We start from the raw sequence: 19,473 nt of genomic DNA, 5'->3' as shown, positions 1-19,473 counted from the left end.
GAGTCGAGGTTGACTACAGGGCTACGGTAGGAAACTTTGTCACATGGTGTGAGCAGAATTATCTGCAGCTTAATGTGAAAAAGACTAAGGAGCTGGTGGTAGACCTGAGGAGAGCTAAGGTACTGGTGACTCCTGTTTCCATCCAGGGGGTCGGTGTGGACATGGTGGAGGATTACAAATACCTGGGGATACGAATTGACAATAAACTGGACTGGTCTAAGAACACTGACCAGTGTCAGTGTGAAGGGTCAGAGCCGTCTCTATTTCCTGAGGAGACTGAGGTCCTTTAACATCTGCCGGACGATGCTGAGGATGTTCTACGAGTCTGTGGTGGCCAGTGCTATGATGTTTGCTGTTGTGTGCTGGGACAGCAGGCTGAGGGTAGCAGACACCAACAGAATCAACAAGCTCATTCGTAAGGCCAGTGATGTTGTGGGGATGGAACTGGACTCTCTGACGGCAGTGTCTGAAAAGAGGATGCTGCCCAAGTTGTATGCCATATTGGTCAATGTCTCCCATCCACTACATAGTGTACTGGGTGGGCACAGGAGTACATTCATCCAGAGACTCATTCCTCCGAGATGCAGCACAGAGCGTCATAGGAAATCATTCCTGTCTGTGGCCATCAAACTTTACAACTCCTCTCTTGGAGGGTCAGACACCCTGAGCCGATAGACTGGTCCTGGACTTATTGCATAATTTACTGGCATAATTTACATATTACTATTTAACTATTTATGGTTCTATTGCTATCTATTATTTATGGTGCAACTGTAACAAAAAACAATTTCCCCCAGGATCAATAAAGTATGACTATGACTATGACTATTATACAATTTCAACATTACATCCCAACTCCTATACTCAATGCTCTGATTTATAAAGGCCAGCATACCAAAAGCTTTCTTCACCACCCTATCCACATGAGATTCCACCTTCAGGGAACTATGCACCATTATTCCTAGGTCCCTCAGTTCTACTGCATTCTTCAATGCCCTACCATTTACCACGTATGTCCTATTTTGATTAGTCCTACCAAAATGTAGCACCTCACATTTATCAGCATTAAACTCCATCTGCCATCTTTCAGCCCACTCTTCTAACTGGCCTAAATTTCTCTGCAAGCTTTGAAAACCTACTTCATTATCCAAAACTCCACCTATCTTAGTATCATCTGCATACTTACTAATCCAATTTACCACCCCATCATCCAGATCATTAATATATATGACAAACAACATTGGACCCAGTACAGATTCCTGAGGCACACCACTAGTCACCGACCTCCAATCTGACAAACAGTTATCCACCAACACTCTCTGGCGTCTCCCATCCAGCCACTGCTGAATCCATTCTACTATTTCAATATTAATACCTAACGATTGAACCTTCCTAACCAACCTTTCGTGTGGGACCTTGTCAAAAGCCTTACTGAAGTCCATATAGACAACATCCACTGCTTTACTCTTGTCAACTTTCCTAGTAACATCTTCAGAAAATTCAATAAGATTTGTCAAACAGGACCTTCCATGCACAAATCCATGTTGACTGTTCCTAATCAGACCCTGTCTATCCAGATAATTATATATACCATCCCTAAGAATACTTTCCATCAATTTACCCACCACTGACGTCAAACTCACAGGCCAATAATTGCTAGGTTTACTCTTAGAACTCTTTTTAAATAATGGAACAACACGAGCAATATGCCAATCCTCCAGCACCATGCCCGTATATAATGACTTTTGAAGTATTTCTGTCAGAGCCCCATGCTATTTCCACATTAACTTCCCTCAAGGTCCAAGGGAATATCCTGTCAGGACCCGGAGACTTATCCACTTTTATATCCCTTAAAAGCTCCAATAATTCCTCTTCTTTAATCATCATAGTTTCCATAACTTCCCTACCTGTTTTCCTTATCTTACCCAATTCAATATCCTTCTCCTTAGTGAATACCGAAGAAAAGAATTTGTTCAGAATCTCCCCTATCTCTTTTGGCTCCACACATAGCTGTCCACTCTGATTCTCTAAGGGACCAATTTTATCCCTCACTATCCTTTTGCTATTAATATAATGGTTATAACCTTGGGATTTATTTTCACCTTACTTGCCTAAGCAACCTCATATCTTCTTTTAGCTTTTCTAATTTGTTTCTTAAGATTCTTTTTACATTCTTTATATTCCTCGAGCGCCTCATATTCTCCATGCTGCTTATATTTATTGTAGATATCTCTCTTTTTCCGAACAAAGTTTCCAACATCCCTTGAAAACCATGGCTCTCTCAAACTTTTAACCTTTCCTTTCAACCTAACAGGAACATAAAGATTCTGTACTCTCAGAATTTCACCTTTAAATGACCTCCATTTCTCTATTACATTCTTCCCATAAAACAAATTGTCCCAATCCACTCCTTCTAAATCCTTTCGCATCTCCTCAATGTTAGCCTTTCTCCAATCAAAAATCTCAACCCTGGGTCCATAATTATATTGAAGCTAATAGCATTGTGATCACTGGACCCGAAGTGCTCCCCAACAGAAACCTCCGTCACCTGACCTATCTCATTCTCTAACAGGAGATCCAACACTGCCCCTTCTCTAGTTGGTACCTCCATGTATTGCTGCAAAAAACTATCCTGCACACATTTTACAAACTCCAAACCATCCAGCCCTTTTACAGTATGGGCTTCCCAGTCTATGTGTGGAAAATTAAAATAAATTATAATGTGAAGTGTTGTTCCCAATTCAGTTATAAGTATTTGTTTATTGGGTTGCATTGGTCTATTCTGCTTCTTGAACAATGCTTTCACACAGCTGTGGCTTTCAAAGGCTTTACCAGATAATCTACCCAAACAGAAACATATCTTAAATGCTGTGCACTACAAGAATATAAGAGAGGGGAACTTATCAGCCATACTGAAAACTAAAACGAGAGATGACAAATAAACAATCATCCATTCAGTGCAAAAAAACCCCCAAAATTCTTGATTTCCCTGCTTCCTCATAAAATCTTTCCCTCTTGAGCAAGCTACTCTTTGTACAGTTAACTCTACTGCTATAAAATGAACTTCAATGAATAGACAAAGGGGTCATATCATACCACAAAATCTTATCTCAAGTTCATCCTGGAAGTAAATCTCCTCCTGCAAGAATCTTCCAAAAGTTTCCAGCTTGTGAAATGGGCAACGCCGATTCTTAGGAGTGTTTACTCTGATGATAATAAAGAATAATTGGGCTCTCCAATAGGTCTTCATTATTGATTTCATTCATTTGTTTTTCAATTTACTTTAAATACTTCAATTATTCACCCTTTGCTTGGAATCAGTTTCCATTCAGGAAACATATGTGACTGTATTTCTCTGCCTTGCTATATTCCTTGTATTACATTATACAGAATGACTACTTAATCTCCCAATTGTGATCAAGGCTCTACATAAAATATTAATAAGGATTGCCTTCCCAGATGCAGTCTTTTGTTTTACTGCAAATCTTTGCAACAGGCAATGCTTGAATTTAGATTTCTCATTTTACAATTCGATTTGCTTCATTCAGTATTTACTTTGGTAAATGAAGGCAAATGTCACAGTCATTTTGCAACGTCAATGTCCTGGAAAAACAGCCAATTTATTCATCAGATCAGGGATCAATATTGATATTGACAATAGTGCACAATCTCCTTTGAATAGTAACATAGCGCCTTCATTCTGTACCTGAACCAAAAAAGCAACATTGTAAACCTCAGCTTGAGGTTTCATGTGAAACTTCCCTCAGCTGGCCATTTGCTCACTCCTGCGACGAGCAAGTGCACACTTACGTCTAATGTGTGTTACTGAAGCACACAACCTACTGCAGTTGTGAAAGTTACTAAGTCAATGAGACTGGCAGCCTGTTTATGCTATTTTTTTCCTGTTTTGACCCATTATTCCTGATTGACTGCTGTGGCTGTGGTGAAAAGGAATGCTGGAAAACTGAATTAAAAGCAGAAATAGCTGAAATACTCAGAAGGGCAAGTAGCATCTATGAAGAGAGAATCAGAGGCAATTGTCTTTCATCCAAGCTTTTGTAGCTGTGGTAAACACTGTGCTAAAATTAACATAGCTGTGTTACTTTGGTTTTGTCACCCACAAAACTGCCACTCACTGAATGTTTTCTGGTTTTCACACCTTTCTCTGTAAATCCTAGACTGCTGTGCATGAAAATCCACTTATTGCTTATCTCTATGTTGATGTATTTATGCTTTGAAGAAATTTGTAAGAATGGCGTACTGTGTCTTGATACATCTGACAATAGTTATGATTATGATTCTGAGGACATGCAGTCCCCTTTTATTGTCATTTAGTAATGAATGCATTAAGAAATGATAAAAATGTTTTTCCAGAATGATGTCATGAAAACACATGACAAACCGACTTAAAAACTAACAAAAAACACATAATTATAACATATAGTTGCAACAGTGCAAAGCAATACTGTAATTTGATAAGAACAGACCATGGGACAGTAAAAGACTCAGAGTTTCTCGAAAGTCCCATCATCTCACGCAGACGGTAAACCTCAAGCGCCGCCAACTTGCCGATGCAGCATCCCGGAAGCATCCGACCACAGTCCGACTCCAAGTCCGTCCGAAAAACTCTGAGCCTCCGACCACCTATTCGACATCGAGCACCGTCTCTGCCAAGTATTTCAACCCCGGCCCCGGCAACAGGCGATACGCAAAGCCGAGGATTTGGGGCCTTCGTCTCCAGAGATTCTCGGTTGCACAGTAGCAGCGGCAGCGAAGCAGGCATTTCAGAAGATTCTCCAGATCTTCCACTGCGCTTCACGGCTGTCCCCATCAAATCCGGATTGTGCATGGCACCTTTAGTTACATATAACGATATTCATTTGGAACGGCCGTGTGCGTTGCGTCACGCCACCATCTTCTCCTCCCTCCCTAGTAATTAATTGTAAATTAATTGTCACCCCAATAGTCTGCTCTTATTCATCAGCAAAGCGAGGGAATGGATAACTGAGAGTGCTGTCAACTGGCACTTGCATAGCAACAACCAGTCCTTAGATCAGCTTATCTTCCATCATAGAACATAGAACAGTACAGCACAGTACAGGCCCTTCGGCCCACAATGTTGTGCCGACCCTCAAAACCTGCCTTCCATATAAGCCCCCACCTTAGATTCCTCCATATACCTGTCTGGTAGTCTCTTAAACTTCACTAGTGTATCTGCCTCCACCACTGACTCAGGCAGTGCATTCCACGCACCAACCACTCTCTGAGTGAAAAACCTTCCTCTAGTATTTCCTTTGAACTTCCCACCCCTTACCTTAAAGCCATGTTCTCTTGTATTGAGCAGTGGTGTTCTGGGGAAGAGGCGCTGGCTATCCACTCTATCTATTCCTCTTATGATCTTGTACACGTCTATCATGTCTCCTCTCATCCTCCTTCTCTCCAAAGAGTAAAGCCCTAGCTCCCTTAATCTCTGATCATAACGCATACTATCTAAACCAGGCAGCATCCTGGTAAATCTCCTCTGTATCTTTTCCAATGCTTCCACATCCTTCCTATAGTGAGGTGACCAGAACTGGACACAGTACTCCAAGTGTGGCCTAACCAGAGTTTTATAGAGCTGCATCATTACATCGCGACTCTTAAACTCTATCCTTCGACTTATGAAAGCTAACACCCCATAAACTTTCTTAACAACCTTATCCACCTGTGAGTCAACTTTCAGGGACCTGTGGACATGTACCCGCAGATCCCTCTGCTCCTCCACACTACCAAGTATCCTGCCATTTACTTTGTACTCTGCCTTGGAGTTTGTCCTTCCAAAGTGTACCACCTCATACTTCTCCAGGTTGAACTCCATCTGCCACTTCTCAGCCCACTTCTGCATCCTATCAATGTCGCCCTGCAATCTTTGACAATCCCCTACCCTATCTACAACACCACCAGCCTTTGTATCGTCTGCAAACTTGCCAACCCACCCTTCTACCCTCACATCCAGGTCGTTAATAAAAATCACGAAAAATAGAGGTCCCAGAACAGATCCTTGTGGGACACCACTAGTCACAATCCTCCAGTCTGAATGTACTCCCTCCACCATGACCCTCTGCCTTTTGCAGGCAAGCCAATTCTGAATCCACCTGACCAAACTTCCCTGGATCCCATGCCTTCTGACATTCTGAATGAGCCTACCATGTGGAACCTTGTCAAATGCCTTACTAAAATCCATATAGATCACATCCACTGCACTACCCTCGTCTATATGCCTGGTCACCTCCTCAAAGAACTTAATCAGGCTTGCTGGACATGATCTGCCCTTCACAAAGCCATGCTGACTGTCCCTGATCAGACCATGATTCTCTAAATGTCCAGAGATCCTATCTCTAAGAATCTTTTCCAACAGCTTTCCCACCACAGACATAAGGCTCACTGGTCTATAATTATCCCTACTATCCCTACTATCTTTTTTGAACAAGGGGACAACATTCGCCTCCCTCCAACCCTCCAGTACCACTCCCGTGGACAACAAGGACATAAAGATCTGAGCCAGAGACTCAGCAAGCTCTTCCCTCACCTCGTGGAGCAGCCTGGGGAATATTCCGTCAGGCCCCGGGGACTTATCCGTCCTAATGTAGTTTAACAACTCCAACACCTCCTCTCCCTTAATATCAACATGCTCCAGAACATCAACCTCACTCATATTGTCCTCACCATCATTAAGTTTCCTCTCATTGGTGAACACCAAACAGAAGTATTCATTGAGGACCTCGCTCACTTCCGCAGCCTCCAGGCACATCTTCCCACCTTTATCTCTAATCGGTCCTACCTTCACTCCTGTCATTCTTTTTTTCTTCACATAATTGAAGAATGCCTTGGGGTTTTCCTTTACCCTACTCGCCAAGGCCTTCTCATGCCCCTTTCATGCTCTTCTCAGCCCCTTCTTAAGCTCCTTTCTTGCTACCCTATATTCCTCAATAGACCCATCTGATCCCTGCTTCCTAAACCTCATGTATGCTGCCTTCTTCCACCTGACTAGATTTTCCACTTCACTTGTCACCTATGGTTCCTTCACCCTATCATTCTTTATTTTCCTCACCGGGACAAATTTATCCCTAACATCCTGCAAGCGATCTCTAAACATCGACCACATGTCCATAATACATTTCCCTGCAAAAACATCATCCCAATTCACACCCGCAAGTTCTAGCCTTATAGCCTCATAATTTGCCCTTCTCCAATGAAAAATTTTCCTGTCCTCTCTGATTCTATCCTTTTCCTTTCTTCTCTGATTCTATCCTTTTAATGCTAAATGCCAGAGAGCGGTGGTCACTGTCCCCCAGATGCTCACCCACTGAGAGATCTGTGACCTGACCCAGTTCATTACCTAGTACTAGATCTAGTATGGCATTCCCCCTAGTCGGCCTGTCCACATATTGTGACAGGAATCTGTCCTGGGTACACTTAACAAACTCTGCCCCGTCTAAACCCTTGGAACTAATCAGGTGCCAATCAATATTAGGGAAGTTAAAGTCACCCATGATAGCAACCCTGTTATTTTTGCACCTTTCCAAAATTTGCCTCCCAATCTGCTCCTCTGTATCTCTGCTGCTACCAGGGGGCCTATAGAATACCCCCAATAGAGTAACTGCTCCCTTCCTGTTCCTGACTTCCACCCATACTGACTCAAAAGAGGATCCTGCTACATTATCCACCCTTTCTGTAGCTGTAATAGTATCCCTGATCAGTAATGCCACCCCTCCTCCCCTTTTTCCGCCCTCTCTATCCCTTTTAAAGCACTGAAATCCAGGAATATTGAGAATCCATTCCTGCCCTGGTGCCAGCCAAGTCTCTGTAATGGTCACTACATCATAATTCCATGTATGTATCCAAGCTGTCAGTTCATCACCTTTGTTCCTGATGCTTCTTGCATTGAGGTACACACATTTCAGCTTTTCTACATTACTGTCTTTACACCGTTTACTCTGCTTCTCTTTCCTCAAAGCCTCTCTATATGTTAGATCTGGCTTTACTCCATGCACTTCTTTCACTGCTCTATCGCTCCGGGTCCCACACCCTTGCAAATTAGTTTAAACCCTCGGAACCATGCCAGCGAACCTACCTGCAAGGATATTGCTATCCTTACAGGTAGAATATCATGGTAACTCATTTCCTGATGTCATTACAGTCTTTATCCAAACATGGGAAAAAGAGCTGAACTCCAGAGGTGAGGTGAGAGTAACCACCCAAAATAGCATTTGATTGAGTTTAGCATAAAGGACCCCTGGCTAAAGTGGAGCCAAATTGAATTAAAAGAGAAGTCTCCAATGGTTGGAATCACACCTGGTATAAAGGAGGATGGTTGTAGTGATTAGAGGTCAATCATCTTAGCAGGAGTCCCTCAAGTCTGATGAGTTCCTACAGACTCTTCCATAGAAGGGGAACAAGGCATCTGATGAGGTGGTTGTAAGATGGTGTGAGGTCCTTCTATTGTGTATTCAGAGTTTCTGCAGGATACCAGTGAAGGCTCTTAAGGTTGTCAACAGCATTCTGAAAGCTGCTCTTCCACTTTACGGAGTCAGAGGCCAGGGAATCTCAGAAGTAATTGAGAATGTTTAATTTCTTTAAGAAGTCCTTCAGCACACCCTTAATCTTCTCCTCTTCCTTCCTAAACATCTTTGACAGAGCCCAGAACTTTGCTTGCATCAGAAGGTATGTTCCTGCATACAAGCAAAGTCCTCTGCCCAATATAGCCACCTACTGACTTCTACCACCTTGAGGAACAGGAGCACCATGGTCATAGTCACATTACCATTACAAGGTCCACTCAAAGTTATTTACTATTCAAATTTGGAAATATTTCACTGGCCCTAAGATCTTGAAACTCCTCGCCAAAGAGCATTGAAGGAGTTTCATTATTAGTGGCTTATCATTATTTTCTCAAGTGTAATTGGTAACAAGAGCCAGAGAAGTGATACAGTATAGGGACTCAAGTTATCCGAAGGTGGCTAGAGCTGGGATCCAAGTGAGGACTGGCAGGAAGTGGAGGGCAGAGGAAGCTGTTCAGGAAGCAGAGGTGAGGCTGCATCACAGGAGGCTGGTGGGAGTGGTCACACGAGGCCGAGCTGGGCTAGGATCCTTTCCAACTCCCCAAATGGACACCAGAGGGAAGGAAAAGCGTCGTCTAGTTCAGGAGGAGATGAACGCAGTAGTGGAGGAGATGACAACTTGCAAGGCGATGGGAATGAAGCAACAGGGAGCTTGGACAAGATGGGAGAATGCAGTTGAGAGGAAAGTGGCCTGGGCTGATCTTTGGAAAGCCGAACCACACCGCATCCAATTTCTCATCCAGGCAGTGTACGATGTGCTTCCAAGCCCATGAAACCTGCACACACAGGCAAAGCAGAGTCATTTGCGTGCCCACTGTGCTCTAAGCAAGGAACCCTGGAGCACATCCTCAGCAGCTGCACAAGCACACTTGGTGAGGCACGGTACCGATTGGGGCATGATCGGATCCTGAAGACCATCGCTGAAACCATCAGCGCAGGAATTGAGTGGGTGAAGTGGTCTTGACCCTCCAAGCAGACCATTGCTTTTGTCAGAGCTGGGGAACAGCCAATACCCACCAAAAGAACATCTGCAGGCATCCTGACCTCTGTAAGGGACTGGCAGCTGTTGGTGGACCTCGAACAGCAGCTGAAGTCCCCCAACCATATCGCAGCCACCACCCTGAGACCAGACATTGTCCTTGTGTCTGAGTCTACTAAGCAAGTGGTGCTGCTGGAGCTGACAGTCCCATGGGAAGATTGCTTGGAAGAGGCCTTTGAAAGGAAGCTCTCTAAGTACGCAGGACTGGTCAGCAACTGTCAGCAGGCTGGTTGGAGAGCGAGGTGTCTCCCAGTGGAGGTTGGTTGTAGGGGATTCGCAGCCCGGTCCTTAGCCACAGCCTTCAGCTTTTTGGGCATCGAGGGAGAGAGGAAGAGGAGAGCCATCCGCAGTACCACTGATGCAGCAGAGAGGGCCTCAAGATGGCTGTGGTTCAAAAGAGGGGAGCCATGGAGTCATAAGTAGCTAGCCAACTGGACACAAGCTGAGGTCTGATCAGCCCCGGCTGGGTCACCTGGAGGAGGGTGTATGATGCTGAAAAACCCGAAACACCTAATGAATCCAGGAACATCACTGAAGATGTGTCCAGAGGTATCAGTATATGTTTGTACACAGCACAAGATGGGTACAAAATGCCAGTCTTGCAAGCAATGGACACAATCCTACTAATAACTATGTTAATATAGAACATAGAACAGTACAGCACAGTACAGTACAGTTAAATTAATAACACCTGTGTCAAAAGATGTAATATTTACAATGAGTTCCAAACACTCCTGGCGTCCTGGTCCTGACTGAACAGCGGCAGGCATCCAAGTTTTGATGCTCCAGTTCCCAGGAGTATGGTGAGTTGCTGCTGCCCTCTTAAGACTCAGAATGCCAACTATTGCCTGCCACTTTCCTTCATGGAAAGTCTGTACTTAAAGGCCTTGTGCTGAGCACTCACTGCTCAATTGTTGGAGTTCCATTTCTTGTATTACACTTTGTGATTTTACCTTTGGATTTTATTTGTGTTGTCTTGTTAATTTTGAGTCTGAGTCAACTCTAGATCTACCTCTGCACTTGGGCTCACCACCATCCATAGCTCTCTCATTACACCTGGTGAGCGTAAAGAAGAAGCCTAGCTCAGAAATCTGGATCTTCATTCAAACAGCCAATTAATCAGCCAACAGGTAGTTTCAGGAAATGATAGCTTTACTGTAAAATCTTATGGAGCCATACTTTCTCAGTATGTGTCCTTTTACTGATGAGCAGCTTCATGGTAAAACTATTCCTCGCTTGACAGTACTCTTGCGTGAATGAACCTTTTAAGGATATATCTGAAATTACTACTGGTCACAGAGGCATGCACTATTATTAGAGCCATTAATAAGTCTGGCAGCACTCAGCTCCCATTCGACTCATACTGCCTGTTCTGGGCAGACACCCTGACACCAAACCACTTCCAGTTCAATAACGGCAATCTACTAATATTGAAATGATGTCCATTGAAAAAGAACAATTGAGCCCACATTATATTTGACATAGGTAGCATTAAAATGCGTTTAGTTTTTTATTGTTTGAATCTATTTCATTTGTCTGTCCTGACTGGTCTTCCTGTAGTACTTTACAAGACAAAGGCTCTTAACTCATCAAGGTTGGTAATGGATTATGCAGTAGCCAGATCCCTACAATAGATTCATTTATATGTGAAATGCACATTGATTTCAAAGGTAAGGATTCTTCATGAAGGGTCTCCTAGAATCCCGTTTTTGCACTGCCATATAATTTTACACACCAACTGTTGACAAATCAACTGAGAAACAATCCATTTCAGTTTGGCATTTTAGTACATTTGCTTTGATTTGAAATGGAAGGAATTTCTCAGGGTCAGGTAGCAGACTGTGTTGATATTTCTCCATCATTCAGAATCAACTCAAAAGCGCTGCACCTCATCTGCGAAGTTTAAACTGTACATGGTGACATAGGCATGGTAGGATCCTCGGATTTAGAACTAACTCTGCTTATGTAATTATTTGAAAGGCAATTAATAACATTGTATCTCTAACAGATTTTTGCAGGGAGAATTAGTTTTTTTAATGAAATATCCTTGTAATGTTGGAATATCTACACTTGCTCTAAAGAGTTGTATGGTAACCATGGAACCAAAGGACAAGCTAGTGATACCAGCTGTAGAACTTAATCTTCCAGATAAAGGAGCTGAACTATTACCCTTCTCTGTTAGCTATTCTCCAAAAGCATCATCTCTGTGCAGCAGCGCCTTGGTCTCCTGAATTGTCTGTCTGCTTTCAATCCCAAAAAATTGCATCGCCCATTTCACCCAAGACACACGACTGTAATTTAACATTCTTGGGATTTAAATTCCCAACCTCCCACAGAAACTATCCACTCCTCCAAATCTGCCCTTAGAACGTCTTGCCCGTTATGTCCTCCATCAGCAACTACACACTCAGCTGTTTAGAGTGTGCATTATGGAATTACCTTCCTCTATAATTCCACATACTCATCTGCCATCTCTCCTTCAATACTATTCTTAAATACTGCTTCTCATTCTTTCTGTTTGTGTTACGTTTGTCTTTGTGGTACTGCGCTGTATTTCCCACATTAAGTGCACATAAACATTAATTGTTATTGTGCGAGGAGACCATTAAAGCTATGTTATAAATGTTGCTATATCTGCTGAATAAATGAGCTGAACTAACACCGATACTGTTGAAACCACTTCCTGTAAACAAGGATGCATTAACAAATTATTTATAGCCTACTGGAAATAAAGGTGGATCCTTGTTTAAAGAAAGTGGTTACAACTTTCACTAATTATAGTTCAGCTCATTTTATCCAACAAATAAGACAATCTTCATGAACACAGTGTATTAGATGCACAACATGGAAAAGATGTTCGACTTTGCAATGCAGAACCACAGTCAGATAAGATAATGCATTGAGAAAGAATGAGCGTGCAGCATCTCCACCCTGTCACACAAGGAAAGGTTCAACAACTTTAAATTTATCATTTTGGAGGACCTGTCCCAGGCTCAGCGCTTTAGTGCACTTACGGAAAAAACTCAGCAGCACATCTGCTTCCTCAGGAGTTTGTAAAGGTTCAGCCTGGTATGGAAACACCATTGCTATTGAATGGAAAATCCTACAAAAAGTTGTGGATGTGGCCAGTTCATCATGGGTAAAGCTCTCCCCACCGTGAGCACATCTACATGAAGCATTGTCGCAGGAAAGCAGCATCCATCAGCAGGGACTCCCACCACCAGGGCCATGCTCTCTTCTCACTGCTGCCATCAGGAAGAAGATACAGGAGCCTTAGGACTCACACCACCAGGTCCAGGAACAGTTATTATCCCTCAGCCATCAGGCCTTTGAATGGGAGGATATATATTCACCCAGCTTCACTTGCCAATCATTGAAGTGCTCCCACAACCTCAGGACTCACTTTCAAAAACTCCTCATCTCATGTTTTCAGTATTTGTTGTTTATTTAGTTATTATTATTATTTCTTCTTTTTGTATTTGCAGGTCTTTTGCATACTGGTTGAACACACGAGTTGGTGTGGTCTTTCATTGATGATGTTATGGTTAGTATTCTATAGTGGATTTATTGAGTATGCCCACAAGAAAATATACCTCAGGGTTGTATATGCTGACATATATGTTCTTTGATAATAGATTTACTTTGAACTTTGACATCCCTTTTAATTCTCTTACCTCTGAGATTAAATTTATGCCTCTTGTGTTCTGCACTCTTTCCTTGGGAAAAGGGATTTGTGCTTCCACTAATGCCCATTATGATTGTGTATAGTCTTCAGTCTTCTACTTTCCAGGGAATAATGTCCTAATATTTGCAACCTCTTCTTATAACTGAAGCACCCAAATCCAGGCAACATTTTGGTAAATCAAGGCCACTAGACATGCTGTGTTGTCTAGAAGACTTTTCACTACTCATCCAAGCGGCTTCTTCAATTCTGATCCATGGTCGGTAGTTTTCCGGCTTCTAAACTCTGTGAGCTCATTAAAGGTACAGCAATCACATGAGGGTCGTTGAGAGATGTGAAGGTAATGAGAGAGTTATTAGTCTTATCTTTGCATGAACGCAGGTGTGAACTGCTGTGAGACATTGGGGTAGAGATGTTCGGATCGCATTGTAAGTAGCTGATAGGTGGTGTCATACTCTACTCCCTCTGTTCAGGGATGGGGTTTCCAGTTTGACAAAGATGGTTTCCTTAACCCCTCTTTCAAACCACCTGTCCTCCCTATCCAAAATGTGCACAATGTTATCATCAGAGGAGTGTCCCTTGTCCTTTAGGTGTAGATATAAAGCCAAGACTTAAACTGAGGTGTTTGCCCTCCTGTGTTGGGCCATCTGTTTGTGAAGTGGTTGTTTTGTCTCGCTGATAAACAGATCTGTGCAGTTCTCATTGCATTGGATAGCATATGCAATATTACTCTGTTTATGTTTGGGAGTAGGATCCTTGGGGTAGATGAGTTTCTGTCTGAGTGTGTTTGCAGGTTTGAAGACCCTGATAACAACTGGTGCAGTATCAAACATGATATTGGTTAATCTCTGGCAATTGAATTGGGACAGATATCAGTCATTATCTTAATAAATGCTAGTCTAAACTGGAAGGATTAAACACATCTGCTCTCTGTTCATATGGTACTTTAATTGCATGAATCTCAAGGCATGAAACTGCTTAAAGATGTATTCAAACACAAGGTGTGATTCTGCACTATTTGTCTGCAGGTTTGGCATATGTTGGGTGTAACTTGGGGCTGGTGCATTGAGTCATAAACACAGTTCTCCAACACTCTTCTATTCTAATTCTGCTGGAAGAAGAAACTTTGTGACATTGTAACTCACAACTTAGCATGGTTCCATATGTACTCAGAGGCTGCTCATGCACTTATTTACAGATTCATGTCAATGTCAAACATGATTCATTCACTTCTCAGAATAAGCTTCCTGTCCTCACATTTTTTAGTAGAAGCAAAGAATAACATCAAAATCAAAATTAGAGAATAAAATCAAAGGAGAAAATAATGGAAAATTGGATCCAGGTATCAGACAGAGAGAATCACAACTCTTAGACTTTGCTTGTATCAAAATGCATCAGAAAAGGAGCAACTAATTTAACTCAAATCTGTTGGATGTTATTCAAATCCTCTGGGATTATGCACTGCAGATTATCAGTGAATGGTATTTCATCTCTTCAAGCACTTGTAATCAGAGCTTTAACAAGTGACTTACAAATAATTAGCCGACATCATTGAGTTTCATTGTAGAGATGATGGAGTAAGACTGTGGAATATCACTGTACACTCCGATCTCAAATCAGAGCACTTTCACCAATGGATTTGATGAGTGAGGTGTGCATTTCAGATCTACATGCACTCTTCTTGAAAATGCAGTTGTTAATCCAATTCTGCATTATAATGTAATAAAAAATATTTGACTAAAGAACTTTGATTAAAGTTTGTGCAGCCATGAAGTTAGTACCAAGATAGTTTCGCAGCAACTGATTCCATTGATATTCATTTGTTCCTGTTGCAAAAATTTATAATATTCTGAATAAGTCAATGAAATGATAATTACAACAATGTGAAGAGTAATATCACTTCAGCTCTTCTATTTAGTTTTGAAATTAGCTTCAATTTGATCTTGGACTTCAGGCAGTCTATTACTCATGTCTTAGTTTTGCTCTCAGAATTACACAACTTGGAGAACGAGACAAACTTGCAATACCTGTTTTCCTGCTAATTCAGACAGAATACTATTTTAATACAAGTATAAAGCTAATGGATTTAATACTTTAAATAGAATCAAAATGCAATTATGCATTAATTTCATAGAGAAATATGGAAAACACAACTGAAGTGCATACATACTAACAGTTCCTTGTCTGCATTTTTGAGCATTTTAGCATTCAAGTCATAAATCTAATCTAATCTAATCTAATCTAAATTGTTTAAGGTTATCTAAATTCATTTATTAGGGAGTGAGAGAGTGAAATGATTTGCTTATTTTTTTTCCCTTGATCAAGTGCACATCAAACAGCCCCAGAGTCACCTCCGGGGATTCTCATACCCCACAGTCACCCCCAGGGATTCTTACAAATCTTACACAAACTTGGAAAGCCCTTGGAGCACCTTGTAGAATTCTGGCCAGCACATTGTAGAAAGGGTGTGGGAGCAATGGACAGACTGCAGAAGCGATTTATTGGGATGTTGCCTCAAATGGAGTGCTGCAGTTATCATTGTCATTTTGGAGGGTGAAGGGTGACCTTATAGAGTTTTATAAAATTATAAGGGGTACAGGTAGGATAGATAGGGTAATTTTTCAGGCAGGAGAGTAAATAATATGAAGTCACAGGTTTAAGGGAGAGGGGAGAAATTAAGGGAGATCTGAGGGGTATACTTTTCACACAGAGGATGGTGGTTATCTGGAACGAGCTACCAGAGGTGGTCACCTAAGAAGAGGCAGATGTAGGCCTGATGTAAGCATATAGGAAGACTGCAGATAGGTAACATAATTGGCATGTAGGAGGTGGGGTGACGGGGCCCATTTTTATTCTCTAGGTATCCACGATCCCATGATGAAAAGCCTGTGAAGAGTCATCCTACCCTGTCCTGAACTGATTTCTCACATATTTTGCTCACAGGGTTTTCCACTTCTGCTGGGAATGGAGAAACATCTATCTTATTAAAGTGAAGGTGAAGAGAAAACGTAATCTGCACAAGAACTCTGTGATTCCATTTGCACATTTGCTCCACCCCCACCAACCTTATAAGCACCTGAGAAAGCCCTTTGGTAATTATGCACATGGTCTTGTTGCCAAATCCCGTTATATGGTGTCAGTTGCAATCTCAGCATGGTTGGCCGTGTTATTGAAAGAAAGACGTACCTGTATCCACATCGCACTCGTGCTCGCAAGGGTCAGTTAGACGACACCCACATAACTCCATTACCCAGGGCCCACTGCTGTTCTGCTGGTAGTACAGTAAGACCTGGGCTGGATTCAGCCAATCACTGGCAACAAGTTGACTTCCATAAAGCAGGACAAATCTGCTACCTAGACAGAAAGAAGAGCCAGATAATGATATTAGCTTGTTATTGCTTTGAGACCGTAAAAGAATCTGCTTAAATAATCAATTATATTCTAGGAAATTATGTGATCAAAGCAGTAAAAGGAGAAACAGGTTTTTGGAACGAAAGTTCAAGTTTATTGTCATGGGCATCTATACCCAGCGACAAACTTTCACAATTGTAGAGAGGCAATCATTTTGACTGGTGGCAAAACAGCCTGGTGTGGGAACTCCAATACAAAGGAAGCAAGAGGCTACAGGGAGTGGTGAACTCAGCCGGTTTTACCATGGGTATGGCTATCCCTACCATCAAGGAGATCAACAAGGGGCAAGGTCTCAGGAAGCTGACATCATCATGGCTGCCATCAGGCAGGAGGCATGGTAGCTTGAGGACCAACACCACAAGGTTCAATAACAGTTTCTACCATACTGCCATCAGGTTCTTGAAATGACCTGAAAACCCTAATTCTACCTCAAAATATACTTCCCTCAACTAATGTTGCTATGTTTACTTTTGTTTATTTAAGGTATAAGTTCTATACACTTTATGTTAATTTAAGTTTACATCTTTATGATGTTTGTGATGTACTGTGGTCCTCTTGTAAACAGCTAATTTTCAAGGCGTTTCTTCTTCATCTCCAGGTGAGCGAAGCCTTGGAATTCCCTACCTTCAAGGCTTGTGGAGACTCAGTCACTGACCATATTTCAAGGAAAAGATTACGAGACCTCAAAACTTGTAGGATATTGGTTAACATAAGAAGGCAGCCCTAAAGTTAAAAAAAAACAATAATGAGGGGTCGAAGGATCTACTTCTGCTTATGTTTTTATGTTATCTTGCCCAGAGTAGAACTCAGGTAAATGAACCTGTTTGCCTGCAATGTCAGCTTCTATTCAGCTCAAAGTTGAGATTCCAGCTCCCTCACTCTCCCCAACCTTCAGCAATTTCTTAATCCAGCATATGGCCGACCAAAGATGACTAAAAATTGACCAAAGCATCCACTACATCATTCCAAGTCCGGGTGTATTGTTAATGGCATTTGAAATTTGTGAACACCAGAATTGTAGGTGGAACACAATACATTTACTAGTGATGCAGCATACAGCTCCTGTGATCTCAGTTCAGTTCTGACTGGTGCGGTCTGTGTTGGGGTTAGGTATTTTCCCTGACGACCTGGGCTTCCTCTGGTTGCTCCAGCTTCCCTCACATTCCAAATTCCTTTCGATTAGTGGGTTAAGTGGCCACCGTACATTGTCCCTTGTGTGAAGGATAGAATCAGGGTGGGCAGTTGGTGCAAAACATAAGGAGAATAAAATGGGTTAGGAGGGTTTAAGGTTTAAAAAGATGGTATTGGATGCTTTGTTCTGATTCAGTGTGTCAAAGGACATGTTTCTGTTCTATAGCTCTCTGACACTTTGCAGAATGCTAATCTCAAACCTCTTCATCAAAAGATTCCTCATCCAAAAGCAATTCAAAAATCAAACAAAATGACACTTCTAAATGTATCATTTCATGGATTTATAACAGTTTAATGGTAAAACTCAAAGAGGGATGGAAAAGAGGGTTGCATCAATCTAACTAACATGAGTGTTTTTTTTCAAACTATTAAAAATGACTACAGGCAAACGTTAACACGCAGAAAAGAGGGAGATAATCTCCTATATACATGGGTACACTTGCTCTAAATGATCACTAGGAAGGATAAATTCAGACTGGTGTTAGAGAGACTATTACTATTTGAGTATTGTTTAAAGCTAAAGGCAGCTTGCACGGGGTTTGCAAACTGGCATGATCACCTGTACAGATGGGGTCAGGCTCCTCTCTGTTATCACTGGAGACGACTTCAGGGTCAAGGTTAGAGAGATATGCACATTGCAGAAACTGCTAATGGTGAGGCTGCAGAAGGTCATTCGAGAGTGGGTGTTACACATGTGTGCAATATTTAGCATCATAAAGCCTTTGGTCATGAAGAAAGATTTAAGCAGCTAGGGCTTCTCTCTTTGGAGTGAAAGAGGATGAGAGATGTTAGAGAAATACACTGGTTTATGAGAGATATAGATAGAGTCGGGTTGCTTAAGGTTGTTATAGCCGGGGGTGGGGGGATAGCGGGGGTGGTATTGGGGACAAGCTCCCACTAGATATTAAATGTTCCTAATGGCGTGCATCTCAAATGGCTTCTGACAACCAAGTCCAGCTCCTGGCCTTCACGTGACAGGAGAAGGGGCAATGATGGGTTACTGGCGCCTTAAAACCAGTCGCTTCAGGCAGATGGGGGCTCATTAAATGTGGTTGGCTGCTCATCTAGGAGAAGGAAAACTCCGCTGCCTTGCGCTGTACCCACTCATGGGGTAGGCTTCGGGAGTAAACCCCGAGGCAAAAATCCGGAGCTGAAGTCCCTAAGGCAGTCCCACTTCGAGTTCAATGTTAACCAGCAATGCCTGTGATGCACCTGGTACCAAATTGTATCAGTCTCTACCGTTCTTTTGGGTTCATCAGCTGTGTGGAGAGGGGAAAAGCTCACTACATGGGGAACAGCTTGCTCTCCATTTTGTACTGCCCAGGCTTGCTTATCCAGACAGCTAGGATGCAATATCCATGGTCAACTCTGACTGGTGGAGACCCTCAAATTGTGGACAGTCAACACCATTTTGCCAGGGGAGTAAAGGTTCCAGTCGCCTCTGCAGAGAGCCGTAGGTATCTTGAACGCACAGCTGGGGATGCTGGTGGAGGCTGATACAAATGGGCACTTACAGGCATTTAAGAGACTGTTAAATATTCACATGGATA

At 42.3% G+C, this 19,473-nt stretch overlaps 1 protein-coding gene across 1 annotated transcript in view; it reads right to left on the bottom strand.

Moving 5' to 3' along the window:
- The window catches only part of astn1 (astrotactin 1), a 2,762,425-nt gene that overhangs the window by 1,572,557 nt on the left and 1,170,395 nt on the right, over nt 1-19,473 (bottom strand). The window contains exon 8 of the mRNA XM_072274559.1: nt 16,508-16,675. Coding sequence (XP_072130660.1) covers nt 16,508-16,675 — 168 coding nt within the window. The remainder of the gene's footprint in view (nt 1-16,507; nt 16,676-19,473) is intronic.

Source organism: Mobula birostris, chromosome 12, assembly GCF_030028105.1.
Source record: "Mobula birostris isolate sMobBir1 chromosome 12, sMobBir1.hap1, whole genome shotgun sequence".
NCBI classification, from domain to species: domain Eukaryota; kingdom Metazoa; phylum Chordata; class Chondrichthyes; order Myliobatiformes; family Myliobatidae; genus Mobula; species Mobula birostris.
Note: the sequence above shows the minus strand (reverse complement) of the source record. Positions and strands in the feature narration are given on the sequence as shown.